General features: G+C 43.2%; 10 protein-coding genes across 10 annotated transcripts; 4 read left to right on the top strand and 6 right to left on the bottom strand.

Annotated features, from left to right (window-relative positions):
- Positions 1–155: 155 nt before the first annotated feature.
- On the bottom strand, positions 156–1,382 carry V865_008464 (uncharacterized protein; the record flags this gene model as incomplete). Its single annotated transcript, XM_066232199.1, has 5 exons — positions 156–286; positions 362–471; positions 551–578; positions 662–740; positions 867–1,382. The coding sequence occupies 5 exons, from the start codon at positions 1,380–1,382 to the stop codon at positions 156–158; spliced, it is 864 nt and encodes a 287-aa protein (XP_066088296.1).
- A 422-nt stretch (positions 1,383–1,804) lies between these two features.
- V865_008463 (endoplasmic reticulum vesicle protein 25) lies at positions 1,805–2,994 on the bottom strand (the record flags this gene model as incomplete). Its single annotated transcript, XM_066232198.1, has 7 exons — positions 1,805–1,852; positions 1,913–1,986; positions 2,122–2,252; positions 2,353–2,422; positions 2,498–2,582; positions 2,652–2,764; positions 2,901–2,994. 7 exons carry the CDS (start codon positions 2,992–2,994, stop codon positions 1,805–1,807), a joined length of 615 nt encoding a protein of 204 aa, XP_066088295.1.
- Positions 2,995–3,522: 528 nt separating this feature from the next.
- Positions 3,523–6,663, top strand: V865_008462 (cysteine-tRNA ligase; the record flags this gene model as incomplete). The annotated part of the gene is made up of 11 exons (XM_066232197.1): positions 3,523–3,621; positions 3,681–3,769; positions 3,844–3,940; positions 4,019–4,411; positions 4,500–4,815; positions 4,931–5,163; positions 5,225–5,332; positions 5,409–5,534; positions 5,602–5,699; positions 5,768–6,041; positions 6,136–6,663. The coding sequence occupies 11 exons, from the start codon at positions 3,523–3,525 to the stop codon at positions 6,661–6,663; spliced, it is 2,361 nt and encodes a 786-aa protein (XP_066088294.1).
- A 735-nt stretch (positions 6,664–7,398) lies between these two features.
- V865_008461 (uncharacterized protein) lies at positions 7,399–7,792 on the bottom strand (the record flags this gene model as incomplete). The annotated part of the gene is made up of 3 exons (XM_066232196.1): positions 7,399–7,514; positions 7,574–7,646; positions 7,718–7,792. 3 exons carry the CDS (start codon positions 7,790–7,792, stop codon positions 7,399–7,401), a joined length of 264 nt encoding a protein of 87 aa, XP_066088293.1.
- A 3,023-nt stretch (positions 7,793–10,815) lies between these two features.
- Positions 10,816–11,819, top strand: V865_008460 (uncharacterized protein; the record flags this gene model as incomplete). Its single annotated transcript, XM_066232195.1, has 4 exons — positions 10,816–11,076; positions 11,220–11,476; positions 11,589–11,742; positions 11,799–11,819. The coding sequence occupies 4 exons, from the start codon at positions 10,816–10,818 to the stop codon at positions 11,817–11,819; spliced, it is 693 nt and encodes a 230-aa protein (XP_066088292.1).
- Positions 11,820–12,925: 1,106 nt separating this feature from the next.
- On the bottom strand, positions 12,926–14,792 carry V865_008459 (uncharacterized protein; the record flags this gene model as incomplete). The annotated part of the gene is made up of 11 exons (XM_066232194.1): positions 12,926–12,982; positions 13,067–13,116; positions 13,172–13,379; positions 13,451–13,478; positions 13,543–13,680; positions 13,740–13,770; positions 13,843–13,957; positions 14,067–14,091; positions 14,180–14,309; positions 14,376–14,502; positions 14,595–14,792. 11 exons carry the CDS (start codon positions 14,790–14,792, stop codon positions 12,926–12,928), a joined length of 1,107 nt encoding a protein of 368 aa, XP_066088291.1.
- A 551-nt stretch (positions 14,793–15,343) lies between these two features.
- V865_008458 (uncharacterized protein) lies at positions 15,344–15,931 on the bottom strand (the record flags this gene model as incomplete). The annotated part of the gene is made up of 4 exons (XM_066232193.1): positions 15,344–15,456; positions 15,532–15,663; positions 15,741–15,825; positions 15,893–15,931. The coding sequence occupies 4 exons, from the start codon at positions 15,929–15,931 to the stop codon at positions 15,344–15,346; spliced, it is 369 nt and encodes a 122-aa protein (XP_066088290.1).
- A 357-nt stretch (positions 15,932–16,288) lies between these two features.
- On the bottom strand, positions 16,289–17,151 carry V865_008457 (uncharacterized protein; the record flags this gene model as incomplete). Its single annotated transcript, XM_066232192.1, has 4 exons — positions 16,289–16,668; positions 16,723–16,854; positions 16,922–17,009; positions 17,089–17,151. The coding sequence occupies 4 exons, from the start codon at positions 17,149–17,151 to the stop codon at positions 16,289–16,291; spliced, it is 663 nt and encodes a 220-aa protein (XP_066088289.1).
- A 2,933-nt stretch (positions 17,152–20,084) lies between these two features.
- V865_008456 (uncharacterized protein) lies at positions 20,085–20,439 on the top strand (the record flags this gene model as incomplete). The annotated part of the gene is made up of 3 exons (XM_066232191.1): positions 20,085–20,096; positions 20,177–20,258; positions 20,321–20,439. The coding sequence occupies 3 exons, from the start codon at positions 20,085–20,087 to the stop codon at positions 20,437–20,439; spliced, it is 213 nt and encodes a 70-aa protein (XP_066088288.1).
- Positions 20,440–21,084: 645 nt separating this feature from the next.
- V865_008455 (uncharacterized protein) lies at positions 21,085–21,483 on the top strand (the record flags this gene model as incomplete). The annotated part of the gene is made up of 3 exons (XM_066232190.1): positions 21,085–21,099; positions 21,156–21,255; positions 21,305–21,483. The coding sequence occupies 3 exons, from the start codon at positions 21,085–21,087 to the stop codon at positions 21,481–21,483; spliced, it is 294 nt and encodes a 97-aa protein (XP_066088287.1).
- Positions 21,484–25,461: the final 3,978 nt, after the last annotated feature.

Here is a 25,461-nt window from a genome sequence, read left to right as displayed (position 1 = left end):
CAGCGATCATGACGAAATGGAAATATGGGTACTACTAATTTTGAATGTCTACTACTGGAACTACTCGAGTGGATAATTGACATTATGTATGAAGCATATATATGGGCTTGAAGAAGTTGTGGAAGCGACAATCCATAGTACCGCTCCTTTATCACTCAAACCACCTCCCCTTCAGGCTTAGCTAAAATCGCCTTGAGGGCATTATTTTGATTACCGAATCTGCTCAGTACCTCCGCAGCTCGTTTCATCTCAGCGGAGAAATCGGTGATGATCTTTCTTGCTTTTTCTGCGATTGTAGCGAAAGTAAATGGTCAGATTGTGATGTTACAACATGATGTTGCTCAAAGGGGAGAACACCCACCGTGACCAGCTTCTTCAGTTTCGATAGCTTCGACACCAGCCAACAGATGCTCTTGGGCATCCCTGTTTAGTTTAGTGAAGATGTAATTTACTTGAATGATATTTTCATATCTGTTAAGGTCCATCAGCTTCCTATTACCGTTTGACAATAATCAGAATAAGGAGAACAGCAAGACGATTTTGTACCCACGCGTGAGCGAGTGTATCTTTGGCATAATCTGTATTGACAACAAGATATGGTGAGTCAAGTGTCAAGATAAACTTTACCGTGAAGTAGTCGAAGATGGTGAGCTATACTCACTGTCAAGGAATTTGACTAATTCCCCTTGAATCTTATCCCATTCATTCTCGAGTTCAGCTTTAGAGTCGAAGACGTGGATCTAACGCATATCACATCGTAACGCATCAGTAAACGATTAATCAAATGGATATAGTCCAGCTCGTGTTCAGGTACGATTGTTGATTAAAAGATAGAAGGAAGATGAAATCAGGAAGGCATAACTCACAGCTTCCATGGGATCAAACGTATCTTCTACTTCATCCTTGACCTTTTCCTCGTCCTTGGCATTATGACTATTATATCTGATCTTCTTTTTAGAACTACCACCAGCATCTTCCTCTTCTTCTCCTGACGGAGTCAAAGAAGAACTTGACCCAGTACCTTGACCAGCTCTTCGAGTAAGCTTTTTAGGACCGCCCATATTGATAGCGGGGGAAGGTCGTTCAGCATTAGCGTTAAATTGAGGAGGAACGAAATTTGCTTTTCTAGGTGTAGCTGGTGCTGAATGAGGATGAAAGCCTGCAGGTGATGAAGGATGAACTTGGTTATTCCATTGTCTACCATTACCATTACCACTCCCGGTGTGGGTGTTGGTTTTGTTAGAGGAAGAAGGATGGTTTCCTTCCTCGTCGACATCGACTAAATCAGGTGAAGTGTTCGATCTACCAAAATTGGCTGATCTGGGAGATGGATTAGGATGGTATGGTGATCCCGAGGAGGGCGGGAAGAATTGATTGGACATTTTTGAGAATATGGGACCTATTTTGAATGAAGTGGAAATACGGTTGGTGTATGGAGGGGAGAGAACGAGTTGAATGAAGGAAAAGAAAGAAAGAAAGAAAGAAAGAGAGAAAGAGGAAAGAAAAGGAGACATGAGATTGATATATATATAAGCGGAGAGGAAGAGGAAAAGGAAGATTGATTAGTATCGACGCACAGACCCATCTAACCATCCTTTGGCGAATGCGCTTCAGTACACGTCAGTACACGTCATCCGTGTTGTTATTTCAAATCAACAATGAATTGATCATTGATCAGAACAATCAGACTAGATGGAAACGACCCAAGTCCAACTCTTCATCTGTCAGTCGCTACTAGTTCTTCAACAGTTCATGCATTTCGTCAAGGCGATTCGTTGATCCATCAGATCCACCATGAGACGAACTAATCGATCAGGTATTTACGTTTGAAGAAAGACCGTAAGTGGATCAGCTGCAATGACAAGAACAATGTCAGCTACTTCTCACTTAAATCATAGGCAATTTAGCTCACCTGCCATGCACCTAGTCCAATTATGCCCACCGTTATAAGGATGGAAAAGTTCTTGACTCGAGAATTGGTACTTTCTACAACACATGAAGCATGACAATCATTTAGTTGATTGATAATTATGATAATCTGGTGGTACGACGATACACTTGGTCCAATGTGCTGAGAAGACCATGGAGAAGGTTGACGTTTTTATGAAAAGCATTACTCACCATTAGTATCTCTCATCCTCATCTCTCTCCTCTGTAGATAACCCATCTCTTCTACTATTTCTTTCACGACAGCTTCAAGTTTACGCATTTCCACTTCGAGGATGGATAGTGATTCCTGGTTGGCTATGGCACTGATAGAGGAAAGGTATGTTCAGATTTAGCATGACATTCTATACATTGATAGGGGACTCTGTCGACCAGATATCCACCTTTAAGGGTTCAGATACTCACTTGTAATCTATTGCATCTGCACCAATATCCACATCCAGATCCACACTTCTCGATAATTTCTCATTGGAGTCTATGCGAATTATAACAGACAATTATCAGATACTAGAGAAGGGCGCTTTTGGATATCTCACTACACCACACTTACCACTTTCCAGGTAATTCCTTAAGCATACTCCGACATCAGCCGACTCATGCGTTGTAATAGCCAATCTAGTTTCTCCTTTTATATCCTGTATCATAATATCCCATCAGCTATACAACAATATCTCCAGGGAAGATAGGTAAAGAAGCTAGCTAACCTTCTTATTCAGGTATACGTTCCCCCTCTCTGATCCATCTAGAATCTCGATATCCACTCTTTGTCCATTCTCATACGGTACGTTGGCTGTCACTATCACCAACGAATGGGCAGCTGCAAAGTTCCATATACTGTTGCATTCAGATCAGTACAGCAACTTGGATGAGAGTCTCGTTGTAGCTTACCACCCTATATCATTGAAAAGCGTCGTTAGCGCGAGCAATCATGCAGTAGATAAATCACAACGTACGAGGTTTAGGATACCTATCAGCAACTAAATCGAACTTGACAGCGTAAACTGCTGATATCAGCGATAGGAGGAATATTGTCGGTCGAAATATCATTGTTCAGTCGTTAGGATGCTCCCGTTCGTTATCTCGTCGTCGTCGTCGTATTCCGGTGGTAGTAGTTTTGCATATGATGATGATGTTGGAGATGGTACGAAATGTTTGAAAAGGGAGATGATCACCTCCACGTCTGATCAGTGCAGGAGACGCGTGGTGAGTTAGGCCCTTGAGATTGCCGGTACTGTATGCCTATAAAGAGTCACCCGTGCCTTGAAATTGTTTCCGGATGCAGCGAGAGAGCGAGTCATCTGTGCAAGTGTTGGTTCAACCAAAAAGTCAAAAGAAAGCAGACAGCAAGAAGAAAGGAAGCAGTCTGGTCAATGTACTCAAGCTTTCATCAATCTCAAACTACCTTTGCAACTGGACTAACAAGAGACCGATTGTGACATCTGTCTGGTGATACTACCGAGTCGACTTGACCCCTCTGCTATCCGCTGTATGAGGTCAATCCTCCTTCTTTGTTCAAAACGCTCTTTCATACCTCATCATCCAACTTTACTCTCATCACCATCAAGAATATTCAAGATGTCCGTGACCACAGCCTCAAAAGCTTCGACTTCTTTCAATCCTATTGGTAACGAGGAGCCTGTCTTGAGAGTATACAACTCTCTGACCAGATCAAAGGTATGCAGCTCAACCTTTGTCGTCGATCACTAGCACAAATAGCTGATTCAATTCGGTAGGATGTGTTCAAAACTCGTAAACCGAAACATATAGATTGGTATAATTGTGGACCTACAGTATATGATTCGAGCCATATGGGACATGCCAGGTTCGCTCTCATCTTCTTCGAGCTATGATATGCCTCGTCCCGAACATAGCTGATGTGAGGTCATTTGTGAATAGAAATTACTTGACCCAAGATATCATACGAAGGATATTAAGAGATTATTTCGGGTACAATGTTAACTTCGTCATGAACATAACTGATATAGATGATAAGGTATGTCAACTCTTCACAACTTCCAATACCCCCCATATAATGTGTTTATTCTAATTGAATTGCAATCACATATTTTAGATTATTCTTCGTGCCCGTGAGAAATACCTATTGGATCAAACCAAATCGACCCACTCCACCATCACTCCCCAACTTATAAACGATACGAAATTAGCATTCACCAAATTCTTACATTCTAAACTTATCAGATCCCTTCCATCCCCTCTTACATTCAACACACAAGATGATTTAGAGATATTCAAGATTATATTGGAGAAGGATAAGAACGATACGAAATTCGCAGAGGAAGCTAGATTGAAAGAAGAGAAATTCACTTTGTACCTTGCCAGTCTTCTCAAAGCTCATGGTGCAATCACCAAAGCTGAGGGACAATTGAATGGGTCGACAGAAGGGGATGTGGTGGATTTGGTAGATGGGACTAGCGATGTTTTGGGACCATACTATGGAGAGACAGTGAGTGTAACTCTGATCTATCATCGTATGATCCCTAGCCATTTCAACCTTGTTACGTATACTGACCCCGTTCAATCCATCAATCTAGCTCGGTCACACCATCAAAGATCCTATCGCTGTATCCCGCACACTAGCTTTATATTGGGAGGACCAATTCTTCGCTGATATGGCCAAATTGAAAATCCTACCACCAAGCTTCAAACCTCGAGTATCCGAATACGTCTCTGAAATCGTCACTTTCGTAGAAAAGATAATATCGAATGGTTTTGCTTACGAGGCGGAAGGCAGTGTATGGTTCGATGTGAATAAGTTTGATGGATCTGAGGGGGATGGGTTCAGACATGATTATGCGAAACTGCAGCCGGGTAGTAAAGGGAATAAGAAGTTATTGGATGAAGGTGAAGGTGAGCAACACTCTAAAAACTCGATCGTCATCTAATCACTCGCATACAAATCATAAACTTCATCTTTTCTTACCTTGAGACCAGCTTTGCTGATGGCATGTTGTGACTGTACTAGGCGCACTCACCGGATCAAAAGGAAAACGTCAAGCAGCAGATTTCGCCTTATGGAAAGCCAAATCCAAACCTGGTGAACCTGCTTGGCCATCCCCCTGGGGAGAAGGTCGACCGGGTTGGCACATCGAATGTTCCGTCATGGCATCCGCGATATTAGGTAGGGGGATGGATATACATTCCGGTGGTGTCGATTTGATGTTCCCTCATCATGATAATGAATTGGCCCAGAGCGAGGTAAGTCATCTTTCAAGAGTCGGCAAGGTCCTGGGTCGAAAGCTCATGATTTACTTGTTAGGCGTATCATGGCTGCGAACAATGGGTGAACTATTTCTTACATACTGGACATTTACATATTGAAGGCTTGAAGATGAGTAAATCGTTGAAAAACTTCATTACTATCGAGGTAAGTCTCAGATTCTTGATGTATTTTGGGGTCACTAGTGCTGTGCTGATCTGATCGTATATTGTATATGATGTAGGAAGAGTTATCTAGAAATACTGCTAGAAGATTACGTCTTGCGTTCATGCTACAGACGTGGAACCAGAAATTGGATTATAGTCGAGGATTGATAGCTGATACGAAAGCTAAAGAGGAGACTTTCGATGTGAGTGGAATCAAATATAACCTTGATCTTGCAACGGAAATACTGATGTTATGTATGGTGATTGCAGAACTTCTTTGCCAATGTCAATGCTCGATTAGCACAAGCTGGGTCTTCCTCGGAGGGTAAACATGGTCTGGGAGAGGCCGAGGAAGCTATAACCAATGAGTGAGTAATGACCGGAAATGTCTTCCTCAATATACATCGCAATACTGATATATATATACGTCTCGTAGCCTTTTCAACGCCCAAAAAGAATTTCACGCCGCGCTCTGCGATTCATTCAATACACCCACAGCCATTCAAATCCTCCTTGACCTCATCGCCAAGACCAATATATATTTCTCGACGAAAGGAAGAGATTCGAACCTTGGTGTGGTGGTTAATATAGCGGAATGGATCACGAGGATGTTATGGATGTTCGGTTTAGGAGAAGGTGCTCCGCCTAAGAATGGTATTGGATGGGGTATAGCTACGGTTGGTGGTCAGGAGGGTCTGAATGGTCAAGATGTAAGTGACACAGAGATCAATATTATCATGTCGCCAACCTCAAACGATGCTCAATATGAAACTACGATACTGATTCGTCCAATGCTTCGCTCAGGTATCATCCCAGGTAGAACCATGGGCACGATCCATCTCTTCCTTCCGAGATTCCGTCCGAAAATTAGCTATGGACAAATCATTATCCCCCGAACAACTTTCCAAACAGATATTATCCCTCTCCGATAAATTTAGAGACGAAGATGCTGTTAATCTCGGTTTACAATTGGATGATGGACAAGGACAGGATGGTGGAGCCTTATGGAAGATTGTTGATCCTTTGTCATTGGTTGCTGCAAGGGAAGAGAAAAAGAGGATAGCAGCTGAGAAATTAGCTAAGAAAGAAGCTTCTGCTAAAGCTGCTGAAGAGAAGAAGAGAATCCAACTTGAAAAAGGAAAGGTTAGTCCTAGGGATATGTTCAGACCCCCTCACGTGCAAGGTTTGTTCACCGAATGGGATGAACAAGGATTACCGACAAAGGATGCCGAAGGGAAGGAAGTTAGTAAGAATGCGGTTAAGAAATGGCAGAAGGAGCAGAAAGTGCAGGAGAAATTGCATGAAGCCTATTTGGCTTGGGTGAAACAGTAAGAGGGCAAGTAATGGCGCAGGCGTAGTGGTCGAGTGACTTGGAAGAAAGAGTGTTAGGAGTATGAGGTCGGTCTTGGTCATGGTGAATAGCTCTGAGCACGATGGATGGTATATTGAGTATAGAACGAATATAATATGTTAGATCACATGCATTACAGTACATTACTTCACACACAATAGAGAAGAAGGGGATTGAGAAGGAAATTTCCGAATCGTTTCTGAATTAATTTGTCCACCGTAGATGAAGGTAATCGACTATCATGACACGCATATGGCAAAGTCGTCAGAGTCCATATTGTCCCGTATGAGATGAATTTTAGACGAGAGATACTGAACGATGAACATACATGGGATTGACTTTTGGGTCGCCATGGAATGAGAGACGAAAGCTTACTTCCCATCTTTCTAGTTTTACTGCGAGTTTCGAGGATAGTGCAAAGTCTTATGAAAGATGACAGGATGAATACTGTATACGATTAGAATAGATGAGATGGGGTCGTCAATACCTTCCCTCGACTCAGATCGTGTTGTCCGTTACTTGAGTCTTTATTGATGTCATCAAGGAACTCCTATGTGTATGAGGAATACAGCACCCCACTTTCAGGTCCTAGTCTGTGCGTGTACTTACAGACATTACCCATCATAGGACAAGGAATTGTGAAATCATATGTACATGCATTCCAACGATGTTAATCACCCCGGTCCCACAATCCTATACCTCACCGTCACTTCCGGCTACGTACTTCGCACGGACCCTACAAATTTCTCCACCTCTTTCTTGATAAATGGCTTTGAAGATCCCCAACCATACAAGACGGTGTTGGATGAAAGATTCTCATGGATGATTTCGTCTGACCATGAATAACTATGTTAGTGATTTGTACACGAAAGGAGGTTGGGGATGACTTACCATATGATCCCGTCCAGAGTGGTGTGGGCCCATGAGGTGATCCCTCCGGATAGGTAAACATGAGGTATAACACCTTGAGAATCATGCATCAATTGAAACTAATTTACTGGGTCGATATAGGGTCGAAGAGGAATCTGTACCTACGTATCTTGAGCTTGTCTTGATGTTGGCTGGGATCTTTTTGAGTGGAAGCTTCCGCTTGGAAGATGCTGAACCCATCTTGAGCAACTTGCTTTGACTGGATGATACTATAACATGTATAGTTAACGAATGATGGACAACACTGACAGACCGCATTTCATATTTGCAACACGGTTGTCGGACGGAGCTTTGCACGATCAACACGACTTTTCAACGTGGTGATGGTGAGCTGGGACACCGCAGTGAGTGCCTTTCGGACCATCCTTTGATCATCAGACGCACTTGCAGAAATTGAAAATACGATGATGTGCTCAAGTAGCAAGTTACTTTATATCAAAATGCAGTCAAAGGTATATACAAACCGTTTCAACTCTACTTGGTTCCGTCTAAGGTTGAAGATGCTACCATACGACTGATTATGGTAATCGTTGATTGCAGAGCTCGTATTGAACTCCGCTGACTACAATTTTAGGTCATGTTAGTCCTCCAAATACACAGTCATGTATACATATCTCACGACTTACCTGATTCTGACTGATAGATGTGTCCGAGAGTTTTCAAGAAAACTTGAACTTGCGCTTCGTTGAATGTTCCGTTTGCGCCACGATGACATACAGGTCCCCGCCGGATATGTGAAACGCAAATCCGTAAATACCTATTCACATGGCATTTGAAAAGGGGCTTACAGCATATGACAGATGCCAAAGGGTGAACGGTCAAAATGGTTCACTTAACTTACTATTGATATCCAGCCAGATCAATACTCTGTTGAGCTGATCATGAGTGAACGAATATACTACAAAGTATAATTTCTGACAAAGAATGCAAAAATATCATTATCAGTTTCAATAGCGAAAGGAAGGAAAGACGAGATTGTTGAGCAAGCTGAAGGTAGTACAGTACTCACATCATGTCCTGGAATTCGCATCTTGCCAAATTCCGGTCTGCATCTCAATTTCTTCCTAAGGAATGGAATGGGCAATCGATCGAGGAAGAGCATGTCGAATTTGGCGATTTGTTTTCTGTCTTTCAGTGGTGTAAAGAAAGTAGAATATATGGGGATGAGAAGAAGAATTTCGATAATAGAACCATTTGTAGATATCTTTATATATTTATCTGCAGTAGTCCTTTTACCTGATCTTCGTCGAAACCATGAAATGATCGTAGATTCCTCTAGAAGCGTTGACATCGCATATCGTGTTAACCTCATGTTCTTTCAGAGGTACATCCGTGTAGATTGATTTTCGCTCAAACCCTCGACATCCTTGTACTGGCACACACAGCTGTATCGGCCACGACTTGGAGTATGGAACATATCCGAAGGGTGTCTGGTGGAAGTGATCATGAAAAATTAGGAAGTTACATGGCTTATGATGATACATACAAAGATTTATCAACATGACATGATACTAGACCAACACGGAAACAAGTACAGAGATCTTCTTCGAACTTATGAATGAAGCTGATTAAAGGACGGAAGGGGTAGATGTGACGTGAGGCATGATCATGAACAATAATAAAGGGAATAGAGAACCTCTACGATAAATTGAAGACAACATATCAGCGAATTTTCCACATATGGTTGGAGTAAGACCATTGCTCACTCTCGTTATAGCCAACGTATCTTTTCAAGCCACCTAAGAACCAGGCTAATTCCTCATAAGTGAAAAAATCATCTCTTCCGAATATTGCACAGATGTTTCCTCGATAGTTGTGATGTACGAACCCATATATTCCTACATACAACTTACGTCACCTCATCTTCCTTGCCTTCTATACACTCAAAACTGTACGCCCTCACCGGTACAGAGTAGGGTTGAAAGGACTCACGGGGATTATCAGCGAAGGTGAATATCCTATCGTAAGTCCATCTATCTGCTGACGGTATCACGCAGTATAATTTCTGTTAAAAGGAAAGGTACTTTCTCCCGTCGGCTCGTCCTCTCCTGCATGAGTTTGGGAGAAAACGAACTAACGATTGATCCTGGACAGTCAATGCAACTGAAGTGAGGCCAATCTTTCAAGCTCGATGACTTTCGGAATGGCCATTTCATCGTGAAGGAGGATTGTGATGGAGGAAGAAGGAAGAGTTTGTCCGTCCTTGACTGTAAAGAATGTTTCTAGAGATCGTCTTGAGGTCCGTGGCGTCAATGTATGGTCGACCTCAGGTGGAGTTTATTTGTCTCGGAGTACAGGATGTGGCACACAAAAGTAAGTAGAGTAAGAGGAGGTTGGATTCAGAAGTAAGTATAGGTAGAAATGATCAATTGGAACATCAATATATTCCTATCGATGTGACGATATCTCCAGTGATCAACCCCTTTCCGATCCCCATGACATACACACAACGACCAAAGGATGCAAGTACAAACGCAGATCAGTCCTTTTGATTTTCTTTAGCGTGATAAATAGGTTTGTATGATTACCTTTGGCAATATATCGTGCATGCAACAACCAGTATTCGTGTATTTTGAAGGATCCTTTTTGATCCGTATACATCACCACGAGGTTCAGGCATGGCAAGGAGCAAAGGTTGCATTGAAAATACTTTTTTGGTTCTACCGCACACACCTCATTACGGTATCATATGAAATATTGAATATGATGCTGTACTATACAGTAGCTTCTCTACCTTTTCGCCACTCGGTTACCGATTAGAACTATTCTGGCAAGCAGAAACGGCTTTCCCTCTGTATAGCAATCAGACTGCCACAGGAGATTCTAGAACGTGAACTCAGTTTCGCATCATCTACAGCTTAAGCAACCATGCCAAGCTGTTTCCTTTTATCACACTCAAACGCAGAGTCAAACCTTTTGATTTTAGGTGGATATAAGGTATAGCATCTGACGCTTTGACCTCTGCCTTTGAACCAAGAATAGATGTTATACATAGTGACGTAACATGGGGTCTGTGCTCAGCTGATGGTATCACGCCGTACCGGATACTGAGTGTATATAACCCTATCAGCTCTTCCCATCTCGCATCTTGATTCTTCTCCTAGATTCATTCTTTCACTTTCACACCACAAAACCCAAAAACGCTTTATCTTCACATCCTCATTCCCGTACTACATACACAGTGATTCTCCCTTCCCTTTACAATGCTATTCACAACTATCATCGTCACTACTATCACAGCACTCGGTGTTACCGCAGCCGGTGCACCTCAATACGACTATCAAATCCAAGAACCCAATGACGAGCTATACAACGCTTTTCCCGTTGACTTCTTCGAATCCGACTCGTACATTGACGAAGGCAAGCCTTCCTCCTACGAAGGTCCCCCTGTATACAAATACTCTGACGACGTCCAACCTGAACATGAATGGATTGATATGATGGCTGAGCATCACGAAGTAAAGGTGAGTATTTATATGTCATTTCTCTAACCCCAATATCCTTCTTAGTCTCCTTCTGATAGCTTCCGAGATCTTCTCACTTCGCCCGGTGCTGCACCTGGGATGTGGCAGTTTTGCGAGCTGACGTTATTGATGACACATCATAGCTAATCAGCCGATGTCGAACTGGTAAACCCGTCTTCCTCTACGAAGGTCACCCACAACCTCGAAGCAGCGGTACTATCCAAGGTCCTGTCAGGGGCGGTGTAGCCTGGATGGAAGACTACGATGGAGCTCACTGTCAATCTTCTGGTGTCAACTGCGGAATCGTCGAGTTCACTCTTACCAACAGTGAAGGTAAAGGCATGCAAAACAGTGCGGATCACTCTTTACTTGATGGTCCGGGTCTTGGTAATCATAAATTGTGAGTATGAATCTATCCTCTCTCCCCTCCGCATGGTGGATCTTCTCTTATTGCCTCGAGTATATATGTACTATGGAAGTGACTAACGCAGTACTTTGCCGTCTGTTCTTAGCCACTACAAGATGGACTTCCACTTCACCGGCTCATGTTCTAAAGGTCCCGGTGGTCCATGTACTGGTAACTCTCCTCAGAAGTGTCCTGGCGCATATCTCGGCGATAAGACTGAAGGTGGTGCTCCCACTCAGTGTCTCTCGGATAACACTGGAGTGAGTATTTCAGGTACATCATACAGGGACATGCTGACAATCGTTACCGATCATAGATCACCATAACCTTCTGCTAAATCACTTTCTGAAACACATCGCTGAGAAGAGGTTGGGGAAGATGGAAGACAGATCATAGGAGAGTGAATCGTCAGAAGTCGTCCTAGGTAAATGGTCATGTATCCCCATTCTATGTCAATGTACAACGCTCCGCTGTCGAACTTTGATAGGCGTTTTCTGGTCTTGTTCATCGAGAAGCCATACTTTTGAGGTCTGCAACCATGAAGAGCATACATAAGAGTGTTATAATTCATGAAGTAGGGTACATGAAGTAGCAGCTTTTCATTCAAAAGGTGATCCCTCATCACTTCTGCAAACCTGAAATTTTGATGTCGCCATTTACGAAGTTGAGAGTGGTATATACCTGGTAGGGAGAACAAAAGGATAAGTTGATTCAGTAAACGCTGTCCGCTTAGGAATGCAATAGTGTTCATACAAGACTTACATTGTGAAAGAAGATATGACCGAAATACCACGTATCATCATCCTCTTCATTATATCACAACATGTTAGTGCCGTAAAGAGGTCGAGCTCATTCCACGACTTAGACTTACTGTCACCAAGGTTTGAGATGCGATTGGGCAAACATTCATCCTTTACCTCCGTAGTGTGGTAAGTATCTTTGGGATCAATCGCAAAATTAGTACCACCGATTTTGACTACGAATATACAATCGGATTTGCATTGTCTTGTAACGTAACCATCCGTAGTGGCATCGGGTTTGTACCGAGCTCCCAAACTGTCTTCGAACTGCAACGAAATGCACCGTTAATCTCGGGTCTGATATATGTTGGATTGTTTCTCTGTCGAGGAATGTATCACTTGCTGCTTGAGGATATACAATACTTTGTAATTGATTTAGTCCTTTGTACGCAATTACATCTAAATGGTGGATGGACAAAGCTCCTTTCTGGGTGACTATCGCTTGGGACTATGAAAGGACATATCTGAAACGTATCTACATGCATTTGTGCATATGTCGACGCCCAGTTGGGTTCGGCTAGACATTCAAGACCAGAATAGATGTGTTCATCTTAACCAGGCGCTGGACGGTCTCTGCACAATGAGAAACTGACAGTGAGCCATGCATGCCTATTGGGCATCTACTTTCACTACCCTACAGTATCTAATCGAGTTCGTAAAGCTTGACTTCGCCAGTCTCGAGATTGACAGTATGATATACCTAATTAATGAAAAGTTATGCAAAGATCCTCTCAGCTAAAGTATACTGAATTTTCGAAATGCATAGCATAAACGTATGACTCACATTCTGCAAGAAAGCATCACCCAAGACCCATTTCTTATCCGAATGGTCCACTGATCCCAAATGGTATTAGCTCTGTCCAAAGCATAGTGTAACAAGCCAACTCACCTCCTTGATACGTGCCCACCAGTGCCCAGCACATTCCATCATCATCAGGCATGCTAATCAAATCGTCGTACATTACTCCAAATTGCTTGTTTCCAAAAACAGACACCACCGAAGTCGTATTGAGATTGGGAGATCGGCAGGAAACCTTCTTGCCGCCATCTTCATCTTTGGTTTCACCGTATATGTCTTTAAAAATATCTTGAGAGATCTATAGATGATTATTGCTTAATTGGTTAGTTGCCACACTCTTCGATCTATAATTCGTAGCCCAGCACTCACGGAGGAAGGCATACCGATACCGATCGAGCTTTTTGTCATCACATTGGTAAGTAAGGCGAGATTCACTTTCACACAAAGAGTACAAAGCTCACCCTGTATCCAGGACTGCCACTTGATCAGTAGCTATGCTTTTTTCCCCGACTATAACATTGGCCAGATCGACGACATATATACCATCTTCCTGCAACGCTCGAGATAGGACTATGGGATCCTTATCTGGGGCGTGGGACCTTTCAAAGTGAAGTCAACAGGTCAGCATGTGGTTCCGGCAGTTAGTATTTCGACTCACATGCTGGAGGCATCACCCAAGACCATCTTACCTAGACGGAGGTAATTGTGTCAGGGATGATTCTGTCTTAGGTATAACATGGTATGGACTATGGTTAACATACTTTCCGTGTCATTACCGTTCTTTTCAGCAAGGTAGAATCCCACTTCCGGACTGTTTATTTGGCCTTGCTTGTATAATGCCGAGATGACAGTGGGACCGCCACTATTGGTGAGATTCTGCGGGAAATGGAAGTATCACATACGACACGTTAGCACTTGTTTAACTGTCATTTTAGATATTTATAATTCTGGAAACGAGGATGGGTGCGGGAGGAAGGGGACTTACATCATCTGCTAGACCTAGAGTCCCACTAAGAGGTGCAAGCACAGAACTCAATCAGTATGATCCTGTTTCCCCTCTGGGCTTCCCAAGGTGGCCTAGCACCGCAGTCTACTCGCCTATACATTCCACCGTTCGTCGCGATCTCCTCCGATACCTGGGTCGCAACTAGAACAGCATAATCCTCCAATGTATATTCACTGAGGCTGACACTGGTATTGACCAAACATCCGGAGATTGTTCCTGCCGCTGACGAGGAGAAAAATGAATCAGCAAGATCAATCGAGCAATGACGACGGACTGATGTAGTATCACCATATTCTATCTTCTCATCGCCAGTACACCCTTCAGGTAAATCAACATCTACATATGTCATCCCGGCGGTCACGCATGTCTGACAAGATCTGTGAGCTACCCATAACTGGGAAGATCCCGTATCGACCTTAAAATGAAAGCAGATAAATCTCCAGTTGGTCTCGAACCGGTGCGGTGTATGAACGACCGTGCACTAAGATCACTCAGCAGTCCACTCACATGTATAGGCAAGAGGATACCATCAATCACCAAGTCCACGGTATAAGCTGACCCATCTCCCACATCCTTGAGAGCTATCACATTTGTTTCCGCTCGTCTCGACGGAGTTTCCTCGAAAGGTCGATGAGGAGTCATCGGCGAATTGATCGCTATCTCCTCTTGCGCTAATGGATTCGCAGAGGCAAGTCTCGATATCATGGCTATACCTGCTAGGCAGAGAAAAAAGCGCTCTGAGATCCTAAATCGTATGCTCATCCTGTGAGTGTATATCCAAAGACCATCAGGATCAAAAGGTTAGAAGGTTAGAAGACCTGACAAGATTTCACCTGGCAGGTCAAAATAATGTTCATTCACGCTTTACTTATATAGTTGAGATATCAATCAATTCTGGGCTTACCCACCTTTGTTCATTTGCGATGCATTTTGACCTTTCAGATCCTTTACGACGGATACGTCATCTAACTCATTATTCAACCTAGCGTAGTCGCTGGAAGGACCTCTGATCAATCGATTGAATTGACAAGTGAAAAGGTGAATAGGCTAAAAAAGGATAAAGGATGGAGGAAGGTAAAATAGATTGAGTTCGCCGTACATCAGAGTAAGCAAAGGAGATATGGCACTGCTCAGTACTGACTTGTATCCACTTCATGTAAGTTCAATTATTAATCTTGCTTACGGTTCACCATACCTCCTGGTTCTAGACATATTCATACTATAATTGATATTTTATCTTTCTTGGTTACTTCTCCTCATGACATCAAACCTGTATCTTTTCTTCTGTCTCGCTTCCTGCTCTTCTCAAGTTTCTCAAATATCCTTCTGAGCGATCTCCATCGATTGTAACTTCGACCATAGTCTAAGCCTAAGTAAAATTGTTCAAATTTAGAGATATGACTAATTGTCAATCTGATGAGGGAACATAAAGTCATAAACATACTGTATTGCGGTCCTACAAAATTCTTGATTTCCTCCTGAACGAGCTTCATATCCTTTTTCTTGTAAGGGTGAACCCTGTAGCAGGCGATGAAAGTGAGATCATCGGTGAGTTTAGTCACTGCCGCTTGTTCGACTAGCAATTATCAAATGTAACACATTACCATCCGTACGGGGTATTGATATGCAAGAGAGGGGTGACGGGGTACTCACCAAGAGCCGACATGGTGTTAGCATAATCGAGGCATCTTTGGTATGTGTCTTGATTTTGAAAAGAGTAAACTCGAAAGTGAAGAGCCTAAGAATAGAATGTATCGTCAGCTCAGGATACCGAATCAATACGGCCGTCCAGCCAGCAGAATTACGTTTATTGGAAGAGTTGGCTTGGAGCCGAATCCACCCATGGTGATTGGATATTCTGCTGTCAATTTGGTGTGAGAGGTTTTATGCCGGTGGACACTGGTGGTCTTGGTGTAAATAGAATATGAAGTGAAAATCGGAAAGGAAAACAAAATTGGATTCTACGTATTCTTTTGTATCTCTTTGTGGTTGTTTGTTCTTGCTGGTCTGTGTGTTTGATGTCATTTCGCACTGATCTCTTATTCATTTACACGCACAGACACATAACTTGGAGCAATCATAGGATCTCCTATCTCCGCATCGAGATACATGATTGTGAACACCATTCCGGAACTTGAGACATAAGCTACGGCATGCATAGTAAAGTTTCTAGACCTATAGGCAGATTCGTCGAAAACGTCTCACTTTTCAGCCTTCTTCTTGCCCTTCTTTCCCCCTGGTGAAGCGCTTGGTGGATTTTGCGGTACTCCACCTTCCTTTACCGCCGGTTCTGTGGTTTTCTCAACTGTAACTGTCTCTTCGGCTTTCTTGGCTTCGATGGGGACCATTTCCTTATCTCCCAAAACAGCTTCCTTGGGCGATTCAATGACCTTCTCCTCGGAGATGGTAACTTTCTTCGTCTCCTTCTTCTCCTTAGCTATAACAGGTAGAGGTGCAGGTGCAGGTATAAATGCAGGAGAGAGTACAGCAGGAACGACGGATTTGGCCGAAGCGATCTTATCGGCTGCTTCTTTTGCGATTCTCAAGTGGGGACGAATAACCACTAATCCCCACCAATGGTCTGTGCATGTAGACTCAGTAGTGATCAGAGGGGAAAGAAAGAGGACACACTGACAGGGCGCGGGGAGACCATCTAAAGCACAATCAAGAAATTTGACTTGTTTAGCTGTCCATTGTTTCTCTTTACGAAATTCAATCTCGTGTGTTCCATTAGGCTTTAATTCCACCATCACAAGACATGTCCCGACTATTTCCGATCACAAATCAACAATCAAAACCTCTTCTAGCTGTGTGTAGAGACCACTGGTACTCACCCCGTTCAAATGCCGGATGACCGATGATTCTTTCTTGCACTTCGACGGGTTGCCAGTTTGCTAATCCATATACATCGTAAAACCTCGACTACGTTCAAAGTGTTTCACTGATAAGCTAAATACTCTCCGATTCCAGGGTGAAGTGAGGGTGACGGACGAACACTCACGTAAATACGGAATTTACCTCCGGTTGGTGATTCCCATCGTACAGTTGAGAAAGCTGAACCCATCTTGTCTATACCAGCTGCAGAATATCGTACATGATAAGAAATGAACAACAAAGATACAGTCATCTATGGATCTTCTAGACATTCTTTGTGCTTCAAGAGTGAAGACTGATCATCTAGTACGACATGTAGGAAACAGACCTCTGAGGCGCATTGACAACGTGTTTTCGGCTAAATGAAGTTTAGTCCTTCTTGTTGTTCATGGTAGCATGATAGGTCGCTATGCAGTCATGACTAAGATAATCTCTTTACACGGCTTGGTGCCTGGATGATCGAATCCAATGTGCGTTACAATACCGAATATTTGATGGGAGATGAGTCTGCCTCAGAAGAAACTTTATATCGGAGAATACGCTCCGGGGTGTGGAGTCGATCACTTCTCAAGTTTCCATCATTTCTCTTTCTTGTGATGATAACAAGTATCACTCCTTGATTTTACCCTCTTCTTCATATCTTCCATCATAAGTTGAGCTAAATGGCATCGCTGTTACACCCTACATCGTACCATATGGACTTTTTCAAAATGGGTTACTATGTAGGTCTACAGTACCTCCCTCTTATGTTCAACCACGGAGGCAAAAGCTGATGTTATGATGAAAGTACGAGGTATGGACCTACCCCGAGCGCAATAACCCACAACCATCATACAACTCGTCCGATTGGGAGAAATGGTATAAGCAGTTATTCAGAGATGAAAAGGGCAAAGTGGTAACGAATAGTATGTCCCGGTCCCCCGCGTATGATTAATCATGAACACAAGATTTCTTATCGATCAATGACATGTGTATGATCTAGCATATATTCGAATCACTGATTATCTTACTGATGGAAGACATCGTATTAGATTTGAGAAGCATACACCTTGGGATCAATCGGACAAGAACAATGCGAATAGGGTCATTTATAAGTATGCAAACGGGGCGAGATTCTACTCGGAATGGGAGGGTGCTCAATAGAAGTGTTATCGTAGAAGATCAATTTCTCCTCCATACTGTATTTAGACATGATAGGGTATTGCCGTGGAGCACAACGTTTGAAAATACCTAACGCATGTACAGAGGTCAGAGTGCTTATTCATCCTCTCCTTATGTAACTAAGAAGTTTGATCTATTCTTTCTTATCATCAGAATGCGATAGAATACACAGCATACACAGCAACTCCATGGGTTGTGTGAACATGCACCAGCAGAGTCGAAGGACAAGGACTTGGCACAGGTGATCATAACTTTAGTCCTGATGAATGTATAGTCTATTATCCGACACCCAAAGAGCGTGTGTCCCAGGAACCATCCATCTCTCTTGGTTCTCTCATCATCAAACCCATCGCACAGTGTATTTCGCCCGCTAGATATTCCTGGAAATATGACCGATAGGCTGCGATACAACTGGACGATATTGATGGACACAATTGTCAGTGAACAAGCAATCAGTTTATCCATATGGATCTGCTAGTGTCGAATCTATCGATGTAAATAATTGGACAATGGCAAGACGGACACGTAGCTTCGAAAAATCATGAATGTATTAAGGGCTGACACCGACTGTTATCGACTTAAACAGTTGGAAATTCTTTTTACTATCCACTCGTACTACTTTTCTCTCTCCGATCTTCCTTGAATATTTTTTTCCCAATTGGGTTGACTGAGATAGGCAACCTTCTTACATGAAAAGTGAGGTTCGGGTGCGTCAAATACCCATATACTGTATGTTAATATAAACACCAGCCTCTGATATTCGATCTGCCAGAGAACTCTGACTCACTTCATATTCATATACCTGATATATATTATCCCCAAGGTCATCGACAAAACATACTTGAAGTAACACCAGTATTTCCAATATCGCTCTTATAACACAATATGAGCTTTGACGTATGTTTGATCTTCACGTCGCCACTTCAATATATGTCGACAAGCCAAGTGAAATACTGATATATGATTTCCTAAGTATATCGTCGAAAGTGTTTGTGGAGGCATCGACCTAGAGTTGCTCGAAAACTTACTTGGCGAAGAAATAAACGAGGAAGGCGAGTTACCAGAGCCAGTCGAGACTCAAACGGGAAGCAAATTGACGCCTTCTCGTTGTGAATAGTGGAAGCCGCCTTTGTGGAAGACGGCGACAAGACATATATCGTTCTGTTCAAGGACTCCGAGTGGTCAGACTTCGAGGCAGGAACAGCCGTGATGCTTGCTATTTTGTAGACAACGTATATGAAAAGAAGTACTTGTTGAAGATGTCATGCATCCCATTGAGATTGGATATGTAATCTTTGTCATTCAGGTCCATAGGTGGCCTCATCTGACCTTGATCGAAGGCACCTCCGTGTGGCAAGCTACCGCAGCAGGTACCGTACCATGCAAGATTGACTGTGCCGAGCTATGTACAATCTCCCATGAACCGTGAACGTGGCCCAATACGGATATGAGTTACAATGAAATTTTCCCGATCGGGATCGTCATACGCACGATCTTCTTGCATACTTCGCCTGGAAATCTCGACATGACTTTTGGATCGGCTTGTCAGTACCTTCCTAAGGCACCTCCGACGAGCACAAAGTACTAGCATTGCTTCTCAGAAGTTCATGTCATGCGCTCTTGCGGTCGAGCGCTCTTACATCACGCATTGATCTGTGTGCAGAAGCGCAATAATAGGGGACAGAAGGGTCGTCGCTTTTGAACTCTCAACGGTTCGCCCTTTGTAATTCGATTGAGCTGAGCCACTTTTGTGCGTCCCCGAATGGCGGTTGGGGGGTGTAGAGGTATACAGCCACTTCTCTCTATAGATCCATACATATATATATATATATATATCTCAGATATATATGTATTGGTTTTAGTTATTCATTCTTTCTCAGATTGAATATATATCTCTTGTCACCAACACCATGGTAATACTCTACTTAGACGGATCAATTTCTCGTACAACGCTATTGCATCATGACCTCTGCTGTGAGTCGAATCCTGCCCTCGCCACCGCACTATGTCTGGGCCATGCAGCCAGATGGGATCTTGTCTGATGAGATCCCAAGTATACCACCCTCAAAGTCAGAGGCGACCAATTCCCTTTGGGGGACCTCGAGAGGCTGTTAAGCGACGAAATTGATGAGCAACGTAAGTCGGCAGGTTGAATGAAATCCTAGCTGACGATCCAATGACACTTCATGCTACGATAGTCGAAGGCAAATCTGTCACTGCTAATAGTGGAAAGCACATCGTCCTGACCAAGGACTGGCAATGGTCGACCGACGAAAAGGAGACAGCAGAAAAGATTGCCGAACAACTCGTCTGGTAATTATATGTGAGGTTGATCAGAAGATCGCAGACCTCAAAGTTACAGCTCTTGTGATGCATTGGATTAGCTATATCTTCACCTTTTGTTTCTTCTCGCTTTATTGAAGTTTGTGTTGCAATACCTCTGTTCTCTTGAACTTGAACTTGAGAGTAGACTTGCAGAATCATGGTGTGTGTCTGCATATGCTTACACTGAGTAAAGTTATCTCATCTTGGCCCACTCCCCGATCAAGAAGATACACAGACTGGGTTGGACGAACGAGAAATTGAGAGACATATTTTGGGATGGATTATCGCACAATTACTTGCCCTTCAGAGCTGCCCAGTGGATAGAAGTAACACAGCAGGGCGAATAGGTAAATCTAAACAACAGGTACAGATCGGCGTTTTACAGTGAGACACACGACAAACACGACTTACCCTTGCTTTAAATGACGTGCGGTGAAAGGATTTGCCCGTTGTTACATGAGACAATGCAGCCCATAAACCATAGAAATACAGACTAGGCTCTAGGGTTATCTCATATGAAGGATAATTGCGCTTGAACATCCAACACAATCTCTGCACTATACCCAAATTTAGCATTTTCCCCCATTTTCATCAGGAAGGCCGAGACTGAATTTATATCAGGACCAAGTCTGACAACATGGGTGGGGATTGGGTAAGTAGCCTCCCAGCGGCATACTCTTGACTCATACTTGTGACATTGTCGTGCAGTATTTAGAATTCACTTACACCTCAAAGAAGAATCCGAGATTCTACTTCGCCGGACCGGAATGGAACCAAGCTGTTGAGAATGCTCTTGGCACTGGAACAAGTGAGTGGATACTCACGCTGTTTCTTGCATGAATACATAACTGAATCAGTGCTTTCTGGAGTCGATACAATTGCCTACCACACAATGGGAAAGAATTATGTTCGCTTCGAAAAATGGACCGCCTGGACCGCGAGTGAACCTCGTGATAAGGCTTTAGAGTTGGTCAAAAACTACGTTGATGATGTCACATTCGTCCGATCAAATGATACTCCAAATTCGTTCTCGTAGACTTTGTAGCTTCCTGTACCGTCGAATACTTAGTTCGTGAGAAGAAGAAGGAATGCTGTATGCACAGACAATCAATTATTGCGTCCTCATTCAGGAATTTACCCCACTTGAGCTACGCTAAAAACCTTATCCACCATCAAATCAAACTTTGATCGGAGAATTTCCCTCAAAACGCCACGAACACGACACGAAATCATGGCAATGAGGATTTTGAACCGCATCTTGATGTGGTCATGCTTCTCTTTGTACATCTGCTGCACAAGTCACGTACTATATAGATTGTTCTGTCCCTATACCTTGCATTGTCTTCTTTCTCTGCATAGAACTGGTAGGCCACATATCACCAGCTTACACTGGATCTTCCGGGAGTCCACAGATACTAGTTTGGGTAAATTCTAACAACCATGACACATCATGTGAGTTGCCGATCGGATTAACGCACCTCTTGTGTCCCACTCGTATTCATACGAGACTGTGCTTGATACTTGATCTTTGATTTTCGACTGATAAACTGAATTTAGTTTCGAAGCTACCAATTCGATCCTAGCGATGTCGAATATCTTCTCGCAAAGTTGTGGAAACTACTTTTCGACGAGTACAACTTCAAGGGTACATACAGTACATTACTCGACTTGTCTCTTTGCTAGGTATTCGTGAGCAACTGACTTCATGCAATTCAGGTGATGTGTATTATACACACAAATGGGGTGAAGGCCATTACATAACTTTCATCAAGTACGATAAATGGACGGCGAAAGAACAAGTTCACGTGGAGTATATCTTAGGAAAAGGTGTAGGGGAATTTAGCTTGAGAGATGTATATACAGGATGGGAATTAAAGGACCCGAGGTGAATTGCACGCTGTATCTACTATCACCGCCCCATTCGTCTGTGTTTCTGATGTAGTATGAGGTACAAGTGATTGAAGGGATGTATACATCATCTTTCGGACATCTACCGACTCACTAACCACAGTGAATTAAGCTAGAAGCCATTCGACATGCAATACGCGTGTCTACCAGAGATTGCGATGCCTTCCATAGGATCTAAGAATGCGGTCGCTCTATAAGATGTAAGATAGTGTGAACCCTGATACGTGACCTCGAGGATGATATTGTGGGGCGTCTCGTGCTCAGATGCCGTCCAGGGAAGAGCAGCGCAGATTGTCAAGCAATAACCCCAAGGCTTGATGTGAAATTTGAAAGTAACTATACAACATCATCTCAGTCAGAAATCGCAACGAAATTCATGACTAGATCAGATTGCACTTGCCAATTTCACCAATTTCCCTCAGCAGGGCCGCTTCAATTTGGGGACGAACATGGTCGGGATTGTGTCGGCCTATGAGATGATAGCATCGGAACTGTTTCAAAACATCAGATACCATGAATGTTGGAGGTTTATACAAATCTCACGTAAAAAGACATCATGCGATAGTGCTGATTGGTTTGTTCGACTGCTAGGTTTAAGTCAGGGTGTGCTTACACTTCTAAGAGGGCCGTGGCAAGAAGGTGATATTCGACCTACGTCAAAGTATATATGGTCTCTTGAATCACTGGTCTTCTCCGAAATCCATGCAGAGCATATACGCCCTTGACTATCTGAGAATCACAATAGAGGTACCTCCTCGTGTCTACAGATTCTTATCTCTTCATCTGCACCTATGTGCCTTTTTCACGAGCTACCTAGCTGGTCGAATGTATACTGGACTGGAAGATAGTGAATACTGATCTGCATCTGCCCGTGTGGGCAACGAACAGGTTATTTCGCCAGCTTGAGGATTGCCACAAGGTTGAGTGCTTCTGTGCAGTATTTCCGCTCAAAAGAGACTCGATCGTACAGTCTTATCGGAGATCTCGCTGACGCTGTACGCGATGCCTTGTACTCTTATGGTAGGGGTAGCCTTTCTTCTAGTACAGAACCAAAGCAGATGTAAAACCTCAGTTGCAGTTCGATACTACCCTCGAGGCGAAATATCTGATCTCTCCCTGTACCTCATGTCCATCAAGAATGGCTCGGATGATGGAATGGTCACCCATGATCGAAGAAAATTAGAAAGGGTACTTGGGAAGAAACTGGCTAGTTACGATCATGTAGATACCTATTGAACGATGTTCCAAAAGAGCGGTTCAGCTAGACTCAACCTGGTGATACATTTGCAGAGTGATGAATTTGGCCCAAAGTTTTAATCTGTGTGCAGTACAAGGAGAAGAACATGCATATACTCTTCACACCCAAGTGATTATACCAATTTGATATCATTTTGCATATTGTTGCTCCCCTCCTCGCAATGTATTCATGGTATAAGAAAGTTTGTCCCCGTATATTCATGGTTCAATCTTGCAATCGATCCCAGATCCCATAATGTCAATTCCAATCCAGCAACGTCGTTGGGGGTCCAGGGATGGTTCAATGCGAAGGTCAGAACGGATCCAAATCTGCTTATGGGATAGTATTTAAGTGATACTGCGGGATAGACCAAAGTGTGCGGAGAAATCAGTCCAAGGCATTCGCTCCTCATATGTAGAATATAACGACCATCACTGCTTCTACAAACGGCATATGGCAGATAGCAGAGACTACGCACCGCTTCCGCTCACCCTGTAGGATAATTGATACTCTAGTTGTGCTTTAGGTGTAGGCCAAGGCCATTGGAAGACCACTCGATATTCGCGAAACTTCGAGCGGAGCGTCACTCAGCGGTTGTATTTGGTTGAGAAGCAGAGCACCAAACCACCTACCCAAAATTGCATATCTCGCACTGCTTCTGAGGGATTGAAGATGAAAAGTGATGCATTGCAAGCGTACATGATAGCAGGAATGACCGCATGACTGGATACATTTCTTGAATTTCATTGCAGCATGCTATCCAGCGAGATCCTTGCTCTTCCTTGTATTACCAAGAGACCCCCAGCACACCCACCGGAAGTGATAGGATGCAATGAGCGATATCAAATGGGAGTACGTTATCCGGAATGAAGCACTAGAAGACATAAATTGCGCCCTTCCAATAACGTTCAATGATAGCTCGAAAGGCATGTCTATCTGATTCGGCATATTTGCTTCTTTTTCGGTGTGTTTGATTGTCCGTGATTTTCCAGCGAGAAGAAGCAGCACATCACGTTGCCATTCATTTTCGACCATTATCATATGAGACCATATCATGGAGGATGTCAGGGACTACGAAAATTGACATCCTCATACTCTTCATGAAGCCTGAAAGAAGCTGTAATCCTCTCCAAAGCACCTTTCAGCTTGACATTTTCCTCTTCCGTCCACTCTGTACGTTTACCGAAGGATAGGTACAACTTATCCTCTCTGACGTGGGGGCGGAACATGACTATCTTGGAAGGAGGTGGATTTCTGTAAGTACGACGACTACATATCATCTGACAGATAAACTGACCTAAGGTATTGAGAGTTTCTAATTCGCGCTGGATCTGATCGTGATATTCCCACCATGGCTTTTGGTATGTCACTTCGAAGCATCGGTACTTCAGTGCTCTGATCAGTTCAGGGTTCATCCCATGCACAAACCTCTCAATTGTACTCACAAAGTCAATCTCGGTATCTGAGGCTGTCATGGCTGCGACGATATCTGCACTGCAGGGATTGTGAGAAGGAGTAAATCATTGCGACGAAGTTTTATTCAGGTCGACCTTTCTTATATGATGGTGTGTATGCTTCTTTTGCATCAATGCAATCTCTAAAAGACGTGTTTAGGTCAAAGCGCCCCTTCATCAATCAATTCATCAGTCTCAGTGATATTGTGTATGGACACACAAGTTAGCCGTCCGTTTGTACCTGAATTGTGCTTCGACCAACTGCTTTCATTGATGGTTATCAGGCAGTGCCTAAGAGATCTCATCATTAGAATGATAGACATCATATCTCACATGCATTTGGTGATATGTGTATATCGCATTAACTGCCTAGATGCAGGAATGAGAATGAGCCTTTGGGCAAGACAAGTTATGA

The sequence above is a fragment of the Kwoniella europaea genome, chromosome 3, assembly GCF_036810445.1.
Source record: "Kwoniella europaea PYCC6329 chromosome 3, complete sequence".
Lineage (NCBI taxonomy): Eukaryota > Fungi > Basidiomycota > Tremellomycetes > Tremellales > Cryptococcaceae > Kwoniella > Kwoniella europaea.
This window is presented reverse-complemented; position numbering and strand designations above follow the sequence as displayed.